Source organism: Theropithecus gelada, chromosome 12 (genome assembly GCF_003255815.1).
Source record: "Theropithecus gelada isolate Dixy chromosome 12, Tgel_1.0, whole genome shotgun sequence".
NCBI classification, from domain to species: Eukaryota; Metazoa; Chordata; class Mammalia; order Primates; family Cercopithecidae; genus Theropithecus; species Theropithecus gelada.
Window position 1 is genome coordinate 106,625,445 of NC_037680.1, and position 22,272 is coordinate 106,647,716.

Genomic DNA, 22,272 nt, shown 5'->3' on the forward strand with positions numbered 1-22,272 from the left:
GCCCTGTCGCCCAGGCTGGAGTGCAGTGGCCGGATCTCAGCTCACTGCAAGCTCCGCCTTCCGGGTTTACGCCATTCTCCTGCCTCAGCCTCCCGAGTAGCTGGGACTACAGGCGCCCGCCACCTCGCCCAGCTAGTTTTTTTGTATTTTTTAGTAGAGACGAGGTTTCACTGTGTTAGCCAGGATGGTCTCGATCTCCTGACCTCGTGATCCACCCGTCTCGGCCTCCCAAAGTGCTAGGATTACAGGCTTGAGCCACCGCGCCCGGCTGACCTCTGGTATCTCATTGGCTAAAACTTTATCACGTGCCTATGCCCATATCAGTTGCTGGCAGGGGAGAAAAAATCTACCCAGAAATGACTTAGACCAATCAGGGCTTGCCTCCTAGAGCTACTGATGAGGCCTATACTCTAAGCACAAGTGAGGGTACAGTAAGCCAAGATCACGCTACTGCACTCCAGCCTAGGGACAGAGCAAGACTCCATCTCAAAAAACAAACAAAAACAAAGTCTTTAAAACTTTACATGTATCTATTAGGCTGGGCACAGTGGCTCATGGCTATAATCCCAGCACATTGGGAGGCTGAGGTGGGCAGATCACTTGAGCCCCGGAGTTTGAGACCAGCCCGGGCAACATGGTGAAACCCCATCACTACCCAAAAAATACAAAAATTAGCTTGGGGTGGTGGCATGCGCCTGTGGTCCCAGCTACTCAGGAGGCTGAGTTGAGAGGATCACGTGAGTCCGGGAAGTCGAGGCTGCAGTGAGCTGGGGTCATACCACTACACTCCAGCCTGGGTGACAGAACAAGACCCTGTTTTTTAAAAAAAAGGAAGAAGAAAATAACTATTAATTCTGTTTTAATAAGTGCAATACATGGAACATAATCGAATCTTGCAGCTAAGTTGTGATTGTGAACATTAGTTTTCTGTGTACTGCTCTGTAGTCTGATGAGTTGTAGTGTGAAGGTTGCACATAAAAAAAAGCGTCAGGCCTCCAAAGGAACGCTTGTGTTTATGAGTTAGCAGTGAGGAGACTTGGATTCTGGTCCTAGCTAGCCGTGTTTCCTTAAGCAAGTGTTATATTCTCAGCAATTTACTTTAAATACCTCAGAGGGGCCAGTGGGAAGCTTATCTGTGTGTGCAACTTAACTTGAATGTGTGCCATGGAGTGTCCTCCAGTGGCCACTGTGACAAGCACTGCAAATGCTGCCTTCTAAATCAGTACCAGAGGGTTCATTAGTTAGTATAAGCAATGTCGAAATAATTTTTCCTTGATGAAATGAATGGTATGCAAGATATGAGGCCAACAGATTGAACAGGCATCTCTCTGCCTTTTTATGAACAAGTTAAGAAGCAAGCCCAGCAATGTAACATTTCTGGAGCGGTGCCCTGGGCTCGATCTCCATTTGTTCTGGAATCCCCCACTCAACCAAGGATTTTGTTGCTTGATCTGGCTGGAAGGATCACCGACTGTCATTATAACAAGGCCCCTTGCCTATTAATATTAAATAATGTTTAATGGAAAGGAATATTGCAGTGCAGAGAGATTGTCCAGGCCTGTGTTGCTGTAAAATGCATGCCATTTCTACTGCAGTGCTTGATACCCCTCTGTTGTGAACTGAATTGTGTTCCTGCCAAATTCTAATGTTGAAGCTGTAGCCCCCCATGTGACTGTATTTCCCATCTTTCTCCTCCTAGCCTTCATCCAAATGTGGACATAATTTGGTCTGTTTCTCAAATTGGTGGAAGTTTTGTCATCTTAATTACCTACCCAGCTCCATTACAGGTTTAAAAACATAAGATATGTTTCAAGAGGCTTCTCATCAGGCCTATTAGTTGACACTGCCATGAAATCAACACAGCCTTTAAGTGCAGTCCATAACCATGGAAATGAAGTTTGCTTCAGATTAACCAAAATTCTCAGAGAAGACAAATGCGCTATCAGCAGATCCATTACCAAGAAGTGTCCTGTGTAATGACACTTTTTCATGCATCAAACTAAGCGTACTGATGCTTTCCTCATCTCTGTCCATGTAACTTTGCTTTCTGTGGGAAAATTATCCACTCATCTTGTCTGCCCTGTAGACGGGGAAGGAAGGAGGAGAACTGAGCAATTTCTTTGGAATTAGCTCCCCAAATTATGGAACGTTTATTCTCAGACATCTTCCAGAAACAGATAACCATTTGGCTCTGGGTGATTTTAATATCAATTGACCTGATGGAATTTTTGTTTGTTTGTTTGTTTGTTTTTGAGACAGGGTCTCACTCTGTCACACTGGCTGGAGTACAATGGTGCGATCTCAGCTCTCTGCAGCCTCAACCTCCCTGGCTCAGGGGATCCTCAGCCTCACAAGTAGTGGGGACTACAGAGCACACCACAATGCCCAGCTCATTTTAAAATTTTTTTGTAGAGACGGAGTCTCATTATGTTGCCCAGGCTGATCTAGAACTCCCGGACTCAAGCAATTCTCCCACCTCAACCTCCCAAAGTATTGGGATTACAGATGTCAGCCACTATGCCCAGCCTTTGACCTAATCTTTTTTATTTTATTTTATTTTATTTTATTTTATTTTATTTTATTTTATTTTTATTTTATTTTTGGCGGGAAGGATGGGCAGGGGATGGAGTTTGGCTCTTGTTACCCAGGCTGGAGTGCAGTGGCGCAATCTTGGCTCACTGCAACCTCTGCCTCCAGGGTTCAAGTAATTCTCCTGCCTCAGCCTCCCAAGTAGCGCAAGTGATCCACCCACCTCAGCCTCCCAAAGTTCTGGGATTACAGGTGTGAGCCACTGTGCCCAGCCAACCTGATCGATTTTTTTTTTTTCTTTTTTTTGAAGACAGAATCTCACTCTGTCACGCAAGCTGGAGTGCAGTGGCACAATCTTGGCTCACTGCAAACTCTACCTCCTGGATTCACGCCATTCTCCTGCCACAGCTTCCCAAGTAGCTGGGACTACAGGTGCCCGCCACCACGCCCAGCTAATTTTTTTGTATTTTTAGTAGAGACGGGGTTTCACCATGTTAGCCAGGATGGTCTCGATCTCCTGACCTCGTGATCCTCCTCCCTCGGCCTCCCAAAGTGCTGGGATTACAGGCGTGAGCCACCGTGCCCAGCCCGACCTGATCGATTTTAAAGATTCCTTCCAGCACTATGGTTTTGTGATTTTAATCTCTAAGGAAAATGTTTTTTGATGCCCAGAGCTTACTTCTAATTTGATATGATGCCAGACTGCAAAGTTATAGTGAATGTTGGACACATAGCCTTATGTGAATTTTCAAAACCCCAAACTTAATGTAACTGTTAGTATTGAAATCTATTTTAATTCATATCACCTTGTATTTAATTATAGGTAATCTTTAGATGGTGGAAGATCTCTCTAAGGAGTGAGTATCGATCAACAAAACCTGGAGAAGCAAAAGAAATCCATGAAGACTTCCTAGAGAATTTACATCTTCAGAGTAAGGAAGGGAACATATTATGTACCGCTGTTAAGTTCTCATTAATTAGTGGTAGATTTTGTCAAAGAAGTTTCAAATATATTATCACTTGAAATATTGATATGCAATTATGTACTTAGATATACAATGTTAGATTCTTAAAAACCAGAAAACTGTTATTTTTTTCTCTTGGAAAAAATCTTAGCGTTTAAGATCCTAGGTTTGGCCGGGCACGGTGGTGGCTCACGCCTGTAATTCTAACACTTTGGGAGGCCGAGGCAGGTAGATCACGAGGTCAGGAGTTCAAGACCATCCTGGCCAAGAGGGTGAAACCTTGTCTTTTTTTTTTTTTTTTTTTTTTTTGAGACGGAGTTTCGCTCTGTCGCCCAGGCTGGAGTGCAGTGGCCAGATCTCAGCTCACTGCAAGCTCCACCTCCCGGGTTCACGCCATTCTCCTGCCTCAGCCTCCCAAGTAGCTGGGACTACAGGCGCCCGCCACCTTGCCTGGCTAGTTTTTTGTACTTCTTAGTAGAGACGGGGTTTCACCATATTAACCAGGATGGTCTCGATCTCCTGACCTCGTGATCCGCCCGTCTCGGCCTCCCAAAGTGCTGGGATTACAGGCTTGAGCCACCGCGCCCGGCGAAACCTTGTCTTTACTAAAACTACAAAAATTAGCCAGGCATGGTGCACACACCTCTTATCCTAGCTACTCGGGAGGCTGAGGCAGGAGAATTGCTTGAACCCAGGAGGCAGAGGTTGCAGTGAGCTGAGATCACACCATTGCACTCCAGCCTCGGCAACAAGAGCGAAACTCTGTCTTTAAAAAAAAAAAAAAAATCCTTGGTTAACATGTGGACTCCATTAATGAAGTTAAAATCAAGTAAATATAGTTTTATGCTTTAATATTATGAATTGGGCAGTGGTAAACAACCGAGTGGTTTGGGCGTCACTGGGAAGCGCTTAAGGGGAAAACTTTTATATGGTGTTTTCTGCAGGAAAACAAAATATTTGATTGCTTAGAGTGGAAATTCCCTGGTTAGAGGTTAGTTGGCAGTTTCTGACTGGTAAAGTCTCTAGTTAGAGGTTAGTTGGCGGTTTCTGATTGGGTAAGCAGAAATTTCCTTTTCCTATGCTACAACCATCCATATTTTAAAAACATTTTTTTAATTAAAAATTTTTTTTTTTGTAGAGCCGGGGGTCTCACTATGTTGCTCAGGCTGTTCTTGAACTCCTGGCCTCTAGTGATCCTCCCACCTCAGCCTCCCAAAGTGCTGGATTACAGGCATGAGCCACTGCACCTGGCCCAACCATCTGTTCTGAGTTGGGTTTCAGTTTGCTTACACAAGAACTCAGGACACTGGCGACATCTAAGCCCGATTGCTTCCCAATTAATTATTTTAACACTTCTCAATATGAAAAATTCAAACATAAAAAGCAGACAGAATTTTTTTTGAGGGGGGAACGGAGTTTTGCTCTTGTTGCCCAGGCTGGAGTGCGGTGTCATGATTTCGGTTCACTGCAACCTCTGCCTCCCAGGTTCAAGTGATTCTCCTGCCTCAGCCTCCCGAGTAGCTGGGATTATAGGCATTTGCCACCACACCTGGCTAATTTTGTATTTTTAGTAGAGATGGGGTTTCGTCATGTTGGCCAGGCTGGCCTCGAACTCCTGACCTCAGGTGATCCATCTGCCCCGGCCTCCCAAAGTGCTGGGATTACAGGTGTGAGCTACTATGCCTGGCCAGAATGGTTTTTAACTAACTCCCATGTACTCATAACCCAACTTCAGCAATACTCAAAATGTGACCCAAACCTGTAGATGAAACCCACTGTTCCCACTGGACTATTGTGAAGCAAATCCCAATTGTTATGTTGTTTAATCTTCATCTACTTTAGAATGTGTCTCTCAAGGGACTCTCTTCAACTAAACTCTTTAATAATTACTCCTTAAAAATAAAAATTTGCCAGGTGCAGTGTTCATGCCTTGGGAAGGATTACTTGAGCCCAGGAGTTCAAGACCAGCCTTGGCAACAGAGTGAGACCTGGTCTCCACACACACACACATATAAAAAAAAATTTAATTAGCTAGGTGTGGTGACACGTGCCTGTAGTCCCAGCTAATCAGGAGGCTGAGGTGGGAGGATTGCTTGAACCCAGGTGGTTGAGGCTCCAGTGAGCCCTGATCATGCCACTGCACTCCAGCCTGGGCAACAGAACAAGAATGTCTCAAAAATAATAATAATAGCTGGGCACGTTGGCTCATGCCTATAATCCCAGCACTTCAGAAGGCCAAGGTGGGCGGATCACCTGAAGTCAGGAGTTCAAGACCAGCCTGGTCAAGATGGTGAAACTCTGTCTCTACTAAAAATATAAAAAATTAGCTATGCGTGGTGGTGGGTGTCTGTAATCCTAGCTACTCAGGAGGCTGAGGCAGGAGAATTGCTTGAACCTGGGAGGCAGAGGTTGCAGTGAGCCAAGATCACGCCATTGCACTCCAGCCTGGGCAACAAGAGCGAAACTCCATCTCAAAAAAAATTAATAATAATAATAGTAATATTTTAAAACTAGAAGACACCTTAGAGATTCTTACTAGTTATGGTTAACAATGTTATTTATATTAATATCAAGTACTTTCGCTCATTTTGTTATAATATCCTTGTGAAATAAATATTATTGCCATGAGATTCAGAAAGGAGGATCTTACAGCTAAATACTGACATTGCCAGGACTAAGCATTGAAACTCAAAAAAATCAAGCATATTAATCTCATTTAGAAGGCAAACTCTGAGTGGATCTTTGATAACCAACACTCTTTAAAAAATTGCATTATTTAGGCTGAGCACAGTGGCTCATGCCTGTAATCCCAGCACTTTGGGAGGCCAAGGTGGGTGGATCACCTGAGGTCAGGAGTTTGAGACCAGCCTGGCCAACATGGTGAAACCCCATCTCTACTAAAAATACAAAAATACAGCCGCGCCTGTAATCCCTGCTGCTCAGGAGGCTGAGGATCGCTTGAACCTGGGAGGTAGAGGTTGAAGTGAGCAGGGATCGTGCCACTGCATTCCAGCCTGGGCAACAGAGTGAGACTCTGTCTCAAAAAAAAAAAAAATTCCATTATTTAACAATAATAGTATGTGATAAGCCAGGTGTGGTGGTTCACACTTGTCATTCTAGTACTTTGGGAGGCTGAAGTGGGAGGATTTCTTGAGCCCAGGAGTTCAAGACCAGCCTGGGCAACATGGCAAGACCCTATATAAATATATATAGAGTGTGTGTATATATATGTATGTGATAGTTTTGTTTTTTATATGTGTGTGTGTGTGTGTGTATATATATATGTATATATGTGATAGTTTGTTGTTGTTTTTTGTTTTGTTTAGAGAAGCAAGGTTTTGTTTTGCTTTCTTAAATAGTCAAAAGTTGGGCTGGGTGTGGTGGCTCATAGCTATAATCCCAGCACTTTGGGAGGTGGAAGCAGGGGGATCACCTGAGGTCAGGTGTTCGAGACCAGCTTGGCCAACATGGTGAAACCTTGTCTCTACTAAAAGTACAAAAATTAGCCGGGTGTGGTTATGCAAGCCTGTGATCCCAGCTACTTGGGAAGCTGAGGCAGGAGAATCACTTGAACCTGGGAGGCGAAGTTAAAAAAAAAAAGTCTGCTGGATTGAGTGGTTCACTGGCTTACTGTCTGTGTGCAATATCATTAACTCCTTTATGGCAAATATTTATAAAATTCATTGTTGGCTTAAGAACAACCATGTTGTCAAAGAAACAGAGAAGAAAATGTGACTGAGATTAGAAGAAAAAGAAAAGAACAATCATATTGGCGGAAGGCTATTTACTTTTGATTGAATTTCAATCAGTCTGGGCATGCCTAACTTCTTTAATTGTGGACCAGACATGTTTCTATGCAGATCACTATAGAGTAAACTTCCATAAAACACATTTCATTTTCATTTTCAAGTTAAGATCTGTTTTTTGTTTTTTGGTTGTTTTTTTTTTTTGAGACAGAGTCTTTCTCTGTTGCCCAGGCTGGAGTGCAGTGGCACGATCTCAGCTCACTGCAACCACCACCTCCCAAGTTCAAGCAGTTCTCATGCCTCAGCGCCCCCGCTTCCTGCCCCTGAATAGCTGGAACTACAGGCGCACACCACCACACCTGGCTAGTTTTTGTATTTTTGGTAGAGATGAGGTTTCACCATGTTGGCCAGACTGGTCTCGAACTCCTGGCCTCAAGTGATCTGGCTGTCTCGGCCTCCCAAAGCGCCGGGGTTTATAGGCGTGAGCCACGGTGCCCTGCCTCCATTTTTTTTCTAACCACTGTAGGACCTTCCGCAGAGCTCTATGTCTAGTGAATGCTGCATTGTTCCTTGAGACCATGTGATTTTCTGATTGTCTTCCACAAAAACCTGGAGATGGGGATTTGGGCCAGAGATTGGAGTCAAAAGCCTGCCACTGCCCTCTGAGTGCTGGCTTACCTGCAGACCTCACCAGTCTCTTGCCTGTTCCAGGCATCTTCCAAGCCCTGCCCTTGATAAGATATTGGGGGGAGGGGTCAAGCTCCTGTTAAGATACTGGGGGAGGGGGTTCACTTCAGGATAACTACTTGAGGGGTTCTGATATTGGAAGAGAAAAGGCAATATAGCAAAGATTTTATGAGTCTGACAGCAGGCCTGCCTCCCTGCTGGCTCTGTTCCTGCTGGACAGCAGGAGAGTTGAGGGATTCAGCCAAGGCATGTACCAACCAGGCTTTTTAAATGGTAGTTTACAGAGCTGCAGTCTCAGGGCTGCCAGGTGGTTTCCTGCCAGCAGCAGCACTGTGATACCAAATTAAATCAGCCCGGCAAGTTCAAAGGCTCCTATATCTCTGAGGGGAAAACTCCAAACCATGCTGCTGTTAGTCTCTCTATACCCACTTATTAGAGGATCCTTCAGGAAGTCCTGTGTCTCTAGAGGAAGGAGGAGGGTTCATGGTAGCACAGACGGGGGCTCAGTAAGCTGGGGTTGAAATCTCCGTCCTGCCACCAGCCTGCTGTGTGACCACAGCTGATTGCTCCCCACTCTGTGAGTCAGTTTCCTCATACTTAACTGGAGATAATGGTTACTCCATGTGGCCATGGTGAGCATTCAATGGCCTGATACAAAGTCAGGCGCAGTGGCTCACGCCTGTAATCCCAACTACTTGGGAGGCTGAAGTGAGAGGATCACTAGAGGCCAGAAGTTTGAGACCAGACTGGGCAACACAGTGAGACCACCCCCGCCCCCGCCGTCTCTGAAAGACAAAATAACCTGATTCATGAACAGTTGTTGTTTTTTGTTTTTGTTTTTGTTTTTGTTTTTTTGAGACAGGGTCTCACCCTGTCGCCTAAGCTGGAATGCAGTAGCACGATCACGCTCACTGCAACTTTCACCTCCCAGGCTTAAGCGGATCACTTGAAGCCAGGAGTTCGAGACCAGCCTGGCAAACATGGCAAAACCCTGTCTCTACAAAAAATACAAAAGTTGGCTGGGTGTGGTGGTGCCTGCCTGCCCAGTTACTCAGGAGGCTGAGGTGGAAGGATCACCTGAGCCTGGGAGGTTGAGGCTGTAGTGCACTGTGATTGTGCTACTACACTCCAACCTGGGTGACAGAATGAGACCCTGTCTCAAAAAAAAAGAAAAGAAAAAAAAAAGAAAAAATTTTCCCAGCATGTCCTTATGGTTTGCTGTTGTATTAGTCTGTTCTCACATTGCTATAGGGAAATACCTGAGAATGGATAATTTATAAAGCAAGGAGGTTTAATTGGCTCATGGTTTTGCAGGCTGTGCAGAAAGCACAGCAGCTTGTTTTTGGGGAGGCCTCAGGAAGCTTCCAGTCATGGTGGAAGGCAAAGGGGGAGCAGGTGTCTTACCCACAGCAGGAGCAAGAGAAGTGATGGGGTGAGGGATCACACATTTTTTTTTTCTTTTTTTCTTTTTTGAGAGACCTAGCCTCACTCTGTCACCTAGGCTGGAGTGCAGTGGGGCCGTCCTGGCTCACTGCAGTTCCCACCTCCCAGGCTCAAGTGATCTTCCCACCTTAGCCTCCCAAGTAGTCAGGACTTACAGGCATGTGCCACCACAATAATTTTTTTGTATTTTTTGTAGAGATGGGGTTTCTCCCTGTTGTCTAGGCTGCTCTCAAACTCCTGAGCTCAAGCGATCTGCCTGCCTTGGCCTCCCATAGTGCTGGAATTACACGCGTGGGCCACTGTGCCCAGCCTCCTTCCTCTATCTGCAAAGCCAACAATGGTGGGTCTTGTCTTTCTCACGAGGCATCACTCTGACCTTGCCTCCGTGGTCATGTCTCCTTCCCTGACTCTGACTCTCCTGCCTTTGTCTTTCCCCTATAAGGAACTTTGTAATGACATTAGACTCTCCAGATAATCCAGGATTGTCTCCCATCTCAAGATCCTTAATTTGGCCGGGCACGGTGGCTCACACCGATAATCCTAGCACTTTGGGAGTCTGCGGCAGGTGGATCACTTGAGGTTAGGAGTTTGAGACCAGCCTGCCAGCATGGTGAAACTTCATCTCTACTAAAAATACAAAATTTAGCCAGGCATGGTGGTGGGCACCTATAATCCTGGCTACTTGGGAGGCTGAGGCAGGAGAATCGCTTGAACCTGGGAGGCAGAAGTTATAGTGACCCGAGACAGAGCAAGAGCTTGTCTCAAAAAAAACAAAAAAGGATTCTTAATTTAATCACATCTGCACAGTTACTTTTGCCATGTGAGGTCCCATATTCATAGGGTCTGGAGATTAGGACATAGACATCTTTGGGGATGGGCTTTATTCTGTCTACCACTGTGATTTATGTTACTAAATTGCAAAATTAAAACGTTGTTGAATTTTTTTTTCCAGATTTGCATTTTTATTTTATTTATTTTTGAGACAGGATCTCACTCTGTTACCCAGGCCGGAGTGCAGTAGCGCAATCACAGCTCACTGCTGCCTCTATCTCCTGGGCTCAAACAATCCTCGCACCGGGTGTGGTGGCTCACGCCTGTAATCCCAGCACTTTGGGAAGCTGAGGTGGGTGGATCACCTGTGGCCGGGAGTTCAAGACCAGCCTGACCAACATGGAGAAACCCCATCTCTACTAAAAATACAAAATTAGCCGGGTGTGGTGGCACACGCCTGTAATCCCAGCTACTCAGGAGGCTGAGGCAGGAGAATCACTTGAACCCTGGAGGCAGAGGTTCCAGTGAGCCAAGATCATGTCATTGCATTCCAGCCTGGGCAACAAGAGCGAAACTCTGTCTCAAAAAAAATAAAAAAGCAAAAAACAAAAAACAATCCTCCCACCTCAGCCTCCTGAGTAGCTGGGACTGCAGGTGCACACCACCATGCCCAGCCAATTTAAATTTTTTTTTTATTTTTTAGTAGAGATGAGGTCTTGCTGTGTTGCCCAGGCTGGTCTCAAATTCCTGAGCTCAAGCAATCCTCCCTGCCTTGGCATCCCAAAGTGCTGGGATTACAGGTATGAGCCACCCAGCCTGGCCCAGGTTTGCATTTTTAAGAGTCAAAACTGTCATGTTTATTATTTTAAACATTATTCTTAACACTACCAAGTATAGAGAACTGTTAGCATGTGAATAAGAGTGGTGCTTGATACAGACCACTTCCATTCAAATCCTGGCCCTAAACCCACTAGGTATGTGACCTTCACCAAATATTTAATCTTCCTAGGTCTTATTTCCCTCAACTGCTGATAATGGGAATAATAATGGCATCTATCTCACAGGAACCTCATGAGGACTAATTGAATGAAGTGCTTAGAATTTGCCTGGCACATAATAAGTACTCAAAAAATTCTAGCCGTCGGAGTTTTTAATATTTAAAAAGTGAAAATTATTTATCTCCTCCAAGCTCCATTCCCCAGAGACAACCATTCCAAATAGTTTCATTTGTATTTGAATTCGTTCTGTTTGAATCGCGTATATGTTTATAAAAATTAAATCAGGCCGGGCACGGTGGCTCACGCCTGTAATCCCAGCACTTTGGGAGGCTGAGGTGAGCAGATCACAAGGTCAAGAGATGGAGACCATCCTGGCCAACATGGTGAAAGCCTGTCTCTACTAAAAATACAAAAATCAGCTGGGCGTGGTGGCAGGCTCCTATAGTCCCAGCTACTCAGGAGGCTGAGGCAGGAGAATTGCTTGAACCCAGGAGGTGGAGGTTGCAGTCAGCCGAGGTCATGCCACTGCACTCCAGCCTGGCAACAGAGCGAGACTCCATCTCAAAAAAAAAAAAAAACAAAAAAACACAAATCAATTTCGTCTTTAGATTTTTAACTTGTTTTTTGCTCTTCATATACTGTGATTATTTTTCTGTTAGTGTACGTAAAGTCCCCTGTTCTTTTGCAAGGATGTATGGTATTCTGTGGGTACAAATACACAGTCCTCAATTGATGGGCATTTTCAGATGGTTTCCAGGTTTTGCTCTTCTCACTGAGGCCTTTAGGTACATGCTGGGACATCTCTATCTGCACACTTACATGAGAATGTCAGTAACATGGATTCCTACAGGTGGAATTGCTATATCCAAAGAGATATACCTTATAAATTTTGATAGATTTTATTTGAAGAGCGCATTCTTGAAAATCTTGCAAAATTCAAGGTTAACGTGAAACAAGGATGGTCTTTCTGTGAACTGGCTCATGTGGCACTGCCACGGGATGCAGCACAAATGCCATTTGCAACACATTTGACCTTAATAATGATGCCAACTTTATAATTATGCTACTCTTGAAACAATTTTAAGTTGTGTGATTTACATTATTTTAACATTTGCACCTAAAATGAGACTTCATTAATATTTTGATATCACAATATTTCAATTTAGAGTAATTTAAAATGTATAGAAAATGCTAGTTACTTTCTTATCCTTACAAATTGCCCTCCAGAACACTGCTGTGTCAATTATACTCCATCCAAAGGAAGTAGGTGTTTTCTTACCCCTTTTGCCATCATGCCTTGTTCCATAATCCATTTTCTGTAGGTTTTTTTTTTTTAGGCTTATACATCAGCCTTTAACTTGGGCCTTCGTTTTCTCATTCCTAACTAATACCTCTTACAGCACTCCTCCCCTCCTTGCTGCCCTCTCTGATCGGCTGCCCTTGTCTTCAGCCTTGGTCTGTGGCTTCTGGACACCTTGGGTTGGGTTCTGCAAGTGAGGGTGAGGTGGGAGAGTACAGGAGGTAGGAGCGTGGGAGGCTGGCTCTGGGCTGCAGAGCAGAGAAGGCAAATCCAAATAAAATCTTACATTTTGTCATTTATTGTTAACTGATTTTTTAAGATTAAAAATTGAATTAATGCACATAGTAAAACAAAAGTTAAATCAGTTTGAAAAGTTTTAGGTTAAGCACTGTGACTCATGCCTGTAATCCCAGCACTTTGGGAGGGAAAGGTGGGAGGACTGCCTGAGCCCAGAAGTTCGAGACCAGCCTGGGCAACACAGTGAGACACTGTCTATACAAAAAATAAAAAAATTAGCTGGGCATGGTGGCATATGCCTGTAGTCCCAGCTACTTGGGAGTCTGAGGTGGGAGAATGGCTTGAGCTAGGAAGTCAAAGCTGCAGCTAGCCATGATTGTGCTACTACACTCCAGGCTGGGGAACAGAATGAGACGCTGTCTCAAAAATAAATAAATAAATAAATAAATAAATAAATAAATAATAGTGGGGGCACGGTGGCTCAAGCCTGTAATCCCAGCACTTTGGGAGGCCGAGACGGGCGGATCACGAGGTCAGGAGATCGAGACCATCCTGGCTAACACAGTGAAACCCTGTCTCTACTAAAAAAATACAAAAAAACTAGCCGGACGAGGTGGTGGGCGCCTGTAGTCCCAGCTACTCGGGAGGCTGAGGCAGGAGAATGGCGTAAACCCGGGAGGCGGAGCTTGCAGTGAGCTGAGATCCAGCCACTGCACTCCAGCCTGGGCGACAGAGCGAGACTCCATCTCAACAACAACAACAATAAATAAATAAATAAACGAATAAATAAAATAAAAATAAAAGGTTTTAGCATGAAAATAAGTCTATCTCTGACCCTGTGTTTCTAGTTCCAGTGACAACCATCATTAGGAGTTTCTGTTATATCCTTATAAACATGGTTTATGCATAAACACAAAAAGGACTGGGTGCGGTAGCTCACATCTATAATCTGAGGACTTTGGGAGGCTGAGGCTGGAGGATCACTTGAGCCCAAGCAGTTCACAACCAACCTGGGCAATGTGATGAAATCCTGTCTGTATAAAAAATACAAAACTTAACTGGCTGTGGATTCGCATTCACCTGTGGTCCCATCTACTGGGGAGGCTGAAGTGGGAGGGTCACTTGTATACAAGAGGTCATGGCTGCAGTGAGCTGTGATTGTGCCACTACACTCCAGTATGGGCGAGAGAGTGGGACCCTATCTTAAAATAAACAAACAAACAAATAAATAAAACGTAAAAAGAAGAATCCCCCCCCCCCTTTTTTTTTTTTTTTGAGACAGTCTCCCTCTGTAGCCCAGGCTGGAGTGCAGTGGTGCAATCTCGGCTTACCACAGCTTCTACCTCCTGGGTTCAAGTGATTCTCCTGCCTCAGCCTCCCTAGTAGCTGGGACTACAGGCACCCACCCACCATGCCCAGCTAATTTTTGTGTTTTTAGTAGAGATGGGGTTTCACCATGTTGGCCAGGCTGATCTTGAACTCCTGACCTCAAGTCATCTGCCCACCTCAGCCTCCCAGAATGTTGGGATTATAGGTGTGAGCCACCGCACCTGCCAAAAAGAAGAATCTTATGCATTGTATCCTGTAGCTTGCTCTTTACAAGTTTTCAAATTCAGAAATATTTTAAACCTACAGAAAAGAACATTACAGAGACTCTGGCTGGGCACAGTGGCTCCCACCTGTAATCATGTAGTGATCATCGCTCACTACAGCCTCAACCTCCTGGGCTTAAGTGATCCTCCTGCCTCAGCTTCTGGACTAGCTGGGACTACAGGTGTGCACCACCGCACCTGGATAATTTTGTAGAGACAGGGTCTCACTGTGGTGTCCAGGCTGGTCTTGGGACTTATCTCTAACTCCTGGCCTCAAGCAATTCCTCCCACTTTGGCCTCTCAAAGTGCTGGGATTATAGACATGAGCCACTGCACCTGGCCTAAATCATTGTTTAGAGCCATTTTTTCTCCTCTAAATTTTCTTTAACTGCGCTTTACCTACATTGGACAAGTTTTGATAACTTGTGTCTTTATTCTCATTCATTTTCATTCAGTTAAAACATTTTCTAATTTCCATTTTGATGTCTTCTTTGACCCTTAATTACTTAGAAATATATTATTTAATTTACAGGTAGTTGGGGATTTCGTAGATACTTTTTTTGTTCTTAATTTTTAGCTAAATTACATGTGGTCAGGGAATCTACTCCAAACGGTTTTAATTTTTTCAATAATTTCAACTTTGTGTCATACTTTCTCAGGGGTATATTTATCTTTTTCTTATCATCCCAGTTTTAGTATAAATCCTGCTAAATGCTGCTGACAGAAGCACCATATGATACCTTTTTTTTTGTTGAAATAGAGTTTTGCTCTTTTGCCCAAGCTGGAGTGCAGTAGCGCCATCTCCGCTCACTGCAACCTCCACTTCCCAGGTTCAAGCGATTCTCCTGCCTCAGCCTCCCAAGTAGCTGGGATTACAGGCACCCGCCATCACGCCTGGCTACATATAATACCTTTTAAAAACAAAAGAAGATTACAAATATATAATCAAATTACCGCTTCCCACCTATCTATTTCTCCTCCATTCCTTTCTATTAACTATTGTAAAGTTGGTTGAAAGATAAATCTTGGTGAGGATATGGAGAAAAGAGAAGCCTTGCACACTGTTGGTGGGATGTAAATTAGTACAGCCGTTATGGAAAACAGCATGGAAGTTCCTCAAAAAATAAAAAATAGAACTACTATATGATCCAGCAATCACACTATTAGCCAAAGGAAATCTGTATATACAAGAGATATCTGCACTTCCATATTCATTGCAGCATTATTCACAATAGCCCAGATATGGAATCAACCTGTGTCCATCAACAGATGAATGGATAAAGAGAATGCAATATATACACAATGGAATACTATCCAGCCTTGCTTTTTAAAAAAGGAAATCCTATCATTTGTGACAACATGGATGAACCTGGGGGGCATTATGCTAAGGGAAATAAGCCAGGCACAGAAAGGCTAACAATGCATGATCTCACTTATGTGTGCAGTCTCTGAAAAAGTCGAACTCATAGAAGTGGAGAGTAGAATAGGAGTTACATGACGCGGGGGAGAGAAGGGAGAAATTTAGGAGAGTTGGTCAAAGGATACAACATTTCAGTTAAATGGAAGGAATAAGTTCAAGAGATGTGTTTTTCAACATGGTGACCGTAGTTAATAACAACTTATTGTATTCTTAAAGACCACTGAGTAGATTTTAAGTGTTCTCACCTCAAAAGATGATAAATATGTGAGGTAATACGTATATGTTAATTAGTTCTATCAAGCCATTTCACAATGTATGTGTATTTCAAAACATCATATAAAACGTGTACAGTTTTTGTCAATTAATTGAAAATAAAGTTTGTATCATTTCTAAGCATATTGTATTAGTTATAGTACAAACACATGAATAATGTATACAATTTTTATTATTTTATTTTATTTTTACTATTTTTGTTTAAAATTTTATAGAGATGGTCACGATGGCTCACTCCTGTAATCCCAGCACTTTGGGAGGCCAAGGCAGAAGGATTGCTTGAGCCCAGGAGTTTGAGACCAGCCTAAGCAACATAGCAAGATCTTGTCTCTATAAAAAAATATATAAAAATTAGCTGGGCGCGGTGGGTGGTGTATGCCTTTAGTCTCAGCTACTCGGAAAACTGAGGTCAGAGGATTGCTTGAGCCTGGGAGGTCAAGGCTGCAGTGAGCCAAGATTCCACCACAGGACTCCAGCCTAGGCCACAGAGTGAGACCCTGTCTCAAAAAATAAATTAATAAATAAATAAAATTCTATAGAAACAGTATCATACTGTCCTTTTCAAATTTGCTTTATCTTTTAACATTGTTTTTGAGATTTATCCATATAAGTAGATTTGGTTTATTCATTTCAATGGCTTGTATTATAATTTCTAATGCCCCCCCTTTTTTTTTTTTTGAGACATGGTGTTGCTCTGTCACACAGGCTGGAGTGTGGTGACTTGATCTCAGCTCACTGCAGCTTTGACCTCCCGGGTTCAAGTGATCTTCCCGGCTAGGCCTCCTGAGCAGCTGGGACTACAGGTGTATGCTACCATGCCCAGCTATTTTTTGTAGAGACGGAGTTTTGCCATGTTGCCCAGGCTGGTCTCGAACTCCTGGTCTCTAGTGATCTGCCCGCCTTGGTCTTCCAGAGTGCTGGGATTACAGGCATGAGCCACCACACTCGGCCATTTTTGTTATAAGCCATAGTTTATGCAACTAATTTCCCCTACTGAGGGTAGTTGGTTTCTACTTTTTTGCAGTAAGTCTTCATCTATTCTCTTTTTCATGTATCTGTGTGCGAGTTTCTCTAACTTTTTTATTTGTATTTGTTGATTTGCAGGATATATGTCTCTTCCTCTTTACTAAGTATTGACAGTCTGTTTTCCAAATGAGTTAAATCAGTTTACACTCCCATTAGCATTTTATGAGAGATGCTGTTTCTGTATATTCTCAGCAACATATGGTATAGTCAGAGATACATATACTTCTATACCAAACTAGGTATGTAAATTCCCTAATTATTAATGAGGTTGAATATCTTATATTTATTGACAATTTGGCTTTTCCCCTCTGAGAATTGCTAATTCATCTTCTTTGCCTATTTTTTTTGTGTGTGTGTGTATCTGGTTGTTTGTCTTTTTTTGGGTTGATTGTAGAGACTTATTTAGGTACATATTTTGAATACTAATTATTTAATTTGGTTATATGTGCTACAGATATTTCACCAAGTTTTTGACTTAGCTTTTTACCTTGTCTATGTGGTCTTTACGTTACAGTTTACAATTTTAATGCCATCAAATTTGTCAGTTTTTTAGTTTATGGCTTGCACTTTTGTGTTTTGTTTAAGAAATCTTTTTCTACCCTGCTTTCATAAGACTATAGCTCTATTTTTAATTCTCGGGCTGGACATGGTGGTTCATGCCTGTAATCCCAGCACTTTGGGAGGCCAAGGCGGGTGGATCACCTGAGGTCAGGAGTTCGAGACCAGCCTGACCAACATGATGAAACCCCATCTCTACTAAAAATACAAAAAAATTAGCCAGGCATGGTGACGCATGCCTGTAATCCCAGCTACTTGGGAGGCTGAGGCAGGAGAATCACTTGAACCCAGGAGCAGAGGTTACAGTGAGCCAAGATCATGCCATTTGCACTCCAGCCTGGATGACAGAGTGAGCCTCTGTCTCAAAAAAAAATAAAATAAAATAAAATAATTCTCAAATATTTTATGATTTGTTTCCTACTTTAGGTCTTTGACTTAACTTCATTTTTTGATATAATGGATTGAAACATAGGATTTTTTTTTTTTCCTCTCTGTCTGGTCAATGTTTCTAGCATTATCTATGGGACAGTTTAGTAATTCCATACTGTTTTATAATCTTATCTTTTACATATTCCAGGTTCCCATATGTACCTGTCATTTCCAGGGCTATTTTGTTTCACTGTTTGTCTTGCACCAACACCAACACTATACTGCTTTAATTGCAATCTTTATAGTAAATTTTCTTATCTATTTAGAGGAATTCATTTTCTTCCTCCTCTTACTCTTTTTTTTTTTCTCCTCTTATTCTTTACAAAGGCTGTTCTTGACTTTTTCCCTGCATATGAATTTTAAGATCAACTGGTAAAGTCATATAAAAATCCCTGTTGAGATTTTGATTGAAATCGAATTTCTAGATTTCTGAGGGGAGAATTGTCATCCTTCAGTATTGAGTCTTCTCAACATTAGCATATCTCTCTATTCATTTAGATCTTCTTTTATTTTTCTCCATAAAGTGTTAATGTTTTCTTTATAAAGGTCTTATATATGTTTTATTCAAATTCTTCCTTGGCTGGACACCGTGGCACATGCCTGAAATCCTAGTACTTTGTAAAGTTGAGATGGGAAAATGGCTTGAGGCCAGGAGTTTGAGACCAACCTGGTCAACATAGTGAGATCCCATCTCTTTTAAAAAAGAAAAGAAAGGAGAGAAAGGAATCCTAAATTATTCCTAGTCACCTTATAATTTTTTTGTGCTAATAGTGTGTTTTTAAAAACTTACATTCTATTTTAATTCTTGAATATATATAACATGTATGTGTTTCCAAAATCAAAATTGTCAAACGATGTACTCAGAGTCTTCCATCTCTGTCTGCACTGCCCTTTCCTTCCCTTGCCCTGGATGTAAACACTTTTGCTTTTATTTACTGTTCCAGTGTTTCTTTCTGCAGATATAAACAAATTCATAAATATATTTATATTCCTCTACCCATTCTTACACAAATAGCATTCTGCTCCTGCTGTTCAACACTTTACTTTTTCACCAGTATATCCTGGAGATCATCTCATGTCTTTGGAGATATTCTTTGTTTTGTTTTTGTTTTTGTTTGTTTGTTTTTGAGACTGAGTTCCACTCTAGTTGCCCAGACTGAAGTGCAATGGTGCAATGTAGGCTCACTACAAGCTCCGCCTCATGGGTTCCAGCGATTCTCCTGCCTCAGCTTCCCGAGTAGCTGGGATTACAGGCATGCGCCACCACGCCCGGCTAATTTTGTATTTTTTAAGTAGAGATGGGGTTTCATCATGTTGCTCAGGCTGGTCTCGAACTCCTGACCTCAGGTGATCCACCCGTCTCAGTATCCCAAACTGCTGGGATTACAGATGTGAGCCACCGGGCCCAGCCTGCTTTTTTTCTTTTCTTTTTTTACTGCATAGAGTATTTATGCTTTAATAGAGTATATATGCTTTATACTAAAGCAAATACTATATACATATCATATATATGCTTTATCTGCATATATTTCTTTATATGTAGGCACCAAAATTCTAGTGATAAAAATTGGGTTGTTTCCAATCTTGTCATATCACAAATAATGCCAAAATGAGTAATTGTGTGCACAGATCATTTCAGTGTGAGATTGCTGAGCCAAAAGATAAATGCTTATTAAGTTATAATTTTGAGTTAATGGTCGCTGGTATATAAAGAAATGATACTGATCTTTTTTCAGTAGGATTTCTTGACTTTTGTATGTTGACGTTCAGATCATTTTGTGGTAATGGCAGTTTTTTTTTCTTTCTGATCATGATGTATTTTTATTTTTATTTATTTTTTTGAGACAGAGTTTAGCTCTTGTTGCCTAGGCTGGAATGCAATGGCACGATCTTGGCTCACTGCAACCTCCACCTCCCAGGTTCAAGCAATTCTCCTACCTCAGCCTCCCGAGTAGCTGGGGATTACAGGCATGTGCCACCATGCCTGGCTCATTTTGTATTTTTAGTAGAGACAGGGTTTCTCCATGTTGGTCAGGCTGGTCTTAAACTCCCGACCTCAGGTGATTTGCCCGCCTCAGCCTCCCAAAGTGTTGGGATTACAGGCGTGAGCCACTGCGCCTGGCCATGATGTATTTTGTTTGTTTGTTTGTTTGTTTGAGTCGGAGTCTCACTTTCTGGCCCAGGCTGGAGTGCAGTGGTGTGTTCTCAGCTCACTGCAACCTCCACCTCCCAGGTTCAAGCAATTATCTGTCTCAGACTCCAGACTAGCTGGGATTACAGGCACCTACCACCATGCCCGGCTAATTATTTATTTATTTGTATTTTTAGTAGAGACAGGGTTTCACCATCTTGGCCAGGCTGGTCTTGAACTCCTGACCTTGTGATCCACTCGCCTCAGCCTCCCAAAGTGCTGGGATTACAGGCTTGAGCCACCGCACCCAGCTCATGATGTATTTTTATATTTTCCTTGTTTTGTTCTTTCTATGACCTCTAAAACAACGCTGAATAGAGATGGTGATAGTGGGCATTCTGGTCTTATTTCTGACATTAGAGGTTATATACCATCATGATTAGGAGGTGCATTGTAGAGCAAACTCCCTGGGTTCAGTCCTAGTTCTGCCACTTTCTCATTGTGTGATCTTGAACAAGCCACTTATCCTTTCTGTTCCTCATTTCCTCATTTCTCTCTCTCTCTTAAGTTCTCTCCATATTCCAGTACTCCTTTTTTTCTCTATAAAAGGGGAATAATAATTGTACCCATCCAATAGGGTCATTGTGAGGGTTAAATGACTGTGTATATTATATATATATGAGATATATCTTATATGTATTATATAACATATATGTATTACACATACTTTATATATATACATCTTAGAGCAGTACCTGGCAGATACTGAAGATGATACCAACCCATATTTGTACCATTCATTATTATTGTTACTGTTACTGGGTTTTTGGTAACTCCTATATATCAGGTTATCAGGTTAAGGACATTGCCTTTTATTACTAGCTTTCTAGGAGTTTTTATTTATAATAGATGTTAGAAATATTTATATGAAATAATTTTCTATATTTTTGAGGTGGTTATTTTATCTCAAAAAATATGTTAATGTGGCAAATTCTGTAAGATACTTACCCGAGTTATAACATCCTTAGATCATTCCAGGATTAATCCTACTGGTCAAAATTTGTTTACTTTTTTAATATGTTGATGAACTCAATTTCCTAATGTTTTGTTTAGAATTTTTACCACATATGTTCCTAAGCAAAGTTTAGCATACAGTTTTCCTTTTGTCTACCATCATTGCTGGTTTGCACAACTTCCTAATTTGAGCTGGGGAGTTCTTCTATTTCTATTCTTTGGAACAAATTGTATACCATATGGATTGGTATACAATTCTTTGAGAGTTTATAAAGCTAATCTGTAAAGCAGTATAGACCTGAAACTTTAGTTAAGATTTCCTTTTCTTAATTAATCAGTGAATTCATTTTATTTACTGGTCACAGTCTCTTGGGTTTTCTTTCTTTTTTTTTCCCCTGCCCCCCGCAAGATGGGAGTCTCACTCTGTCACCCAGGCTGGAGTGCAGTGGTGCGATCTTGGCTCACTGCAACCTCCGCCTCCCAGGTTCAAGCAGTTCTTCCACCTCAGCCTCCTGAGCAGCTGGGATTACAGGCGAGCACCACAAAGCCTAGCTAATTTTTGTATTTTTAATAGAGATGGGGTTTCACCATGTTGGCCAAGCTGGTCTAGAACTCATGACCTTAAGTAATCTGTCCACCTTGGCCTCCCAAAGTGCTGGGATTACAGGGGTGAGCTACTGTGCCTGGCCTGATATCTCTTCTAACACCTTCATTATTCAGAAATGTGTTTAAAATTTCCAAATGTTTCCCAGGGTTATTATGAACTCAGTGTGTCTCCCCTCAAATTCATATGTTGAACCCCTAACTCCCAGTGTACTATATTTGGACATGGAGGCCTCTAAGGAAGTAATTAAGGTTAAATAAGGTCTTTAAGTTGGGGCCCTAATCTGATAGAATTGGTGTTCTTGTTAGAAGTCGGACCAGAGGCTCACTCCCCGTCTACTCAAGCTCACAGCGAAGAAGTCGTGTGAGCACACAGTGAAATGGCAACCCTGCACAAGCCAAGAGAAGAAGCCTTAGAATGAAAGCTACCTTGCTGGTTGAGGGTCCAAAGTCTTCTCCTTTTGTACTGCATGTGACCCGTTCAGTTCAGGCTGGATGGCAGTGTTTTTACCAATATAATTCTCTTAAAAACATCATGCATTTCTTATTG

The 22,272-nt window shown here is 42.4% G+C and overlaps 1 protein-coding gene across 1 annotated transcript in view; it reads left to right on the forward strand.

Annotated features, from left to right (window-relative positions):
• The window catches only part of FBXO36 (F-box protein 36), an 89,635-nt gene that overhangs the window by 46,163 nt on the left and 21,200 nt on the right, over positions 1 to 22,272 (forward strand). Inside the window, exon 2 of the mRNA XM_025404002.1 lies at positions 3,353 to 3,461. Within this exon, the coding sequence (XP_025259787.1) occupies positions 3,353 to 3,461 (109 nt within the window). The remainder of the gene's footprint in view (positions 1 to 3,352; positions 3,462 to 22,272) is intronic.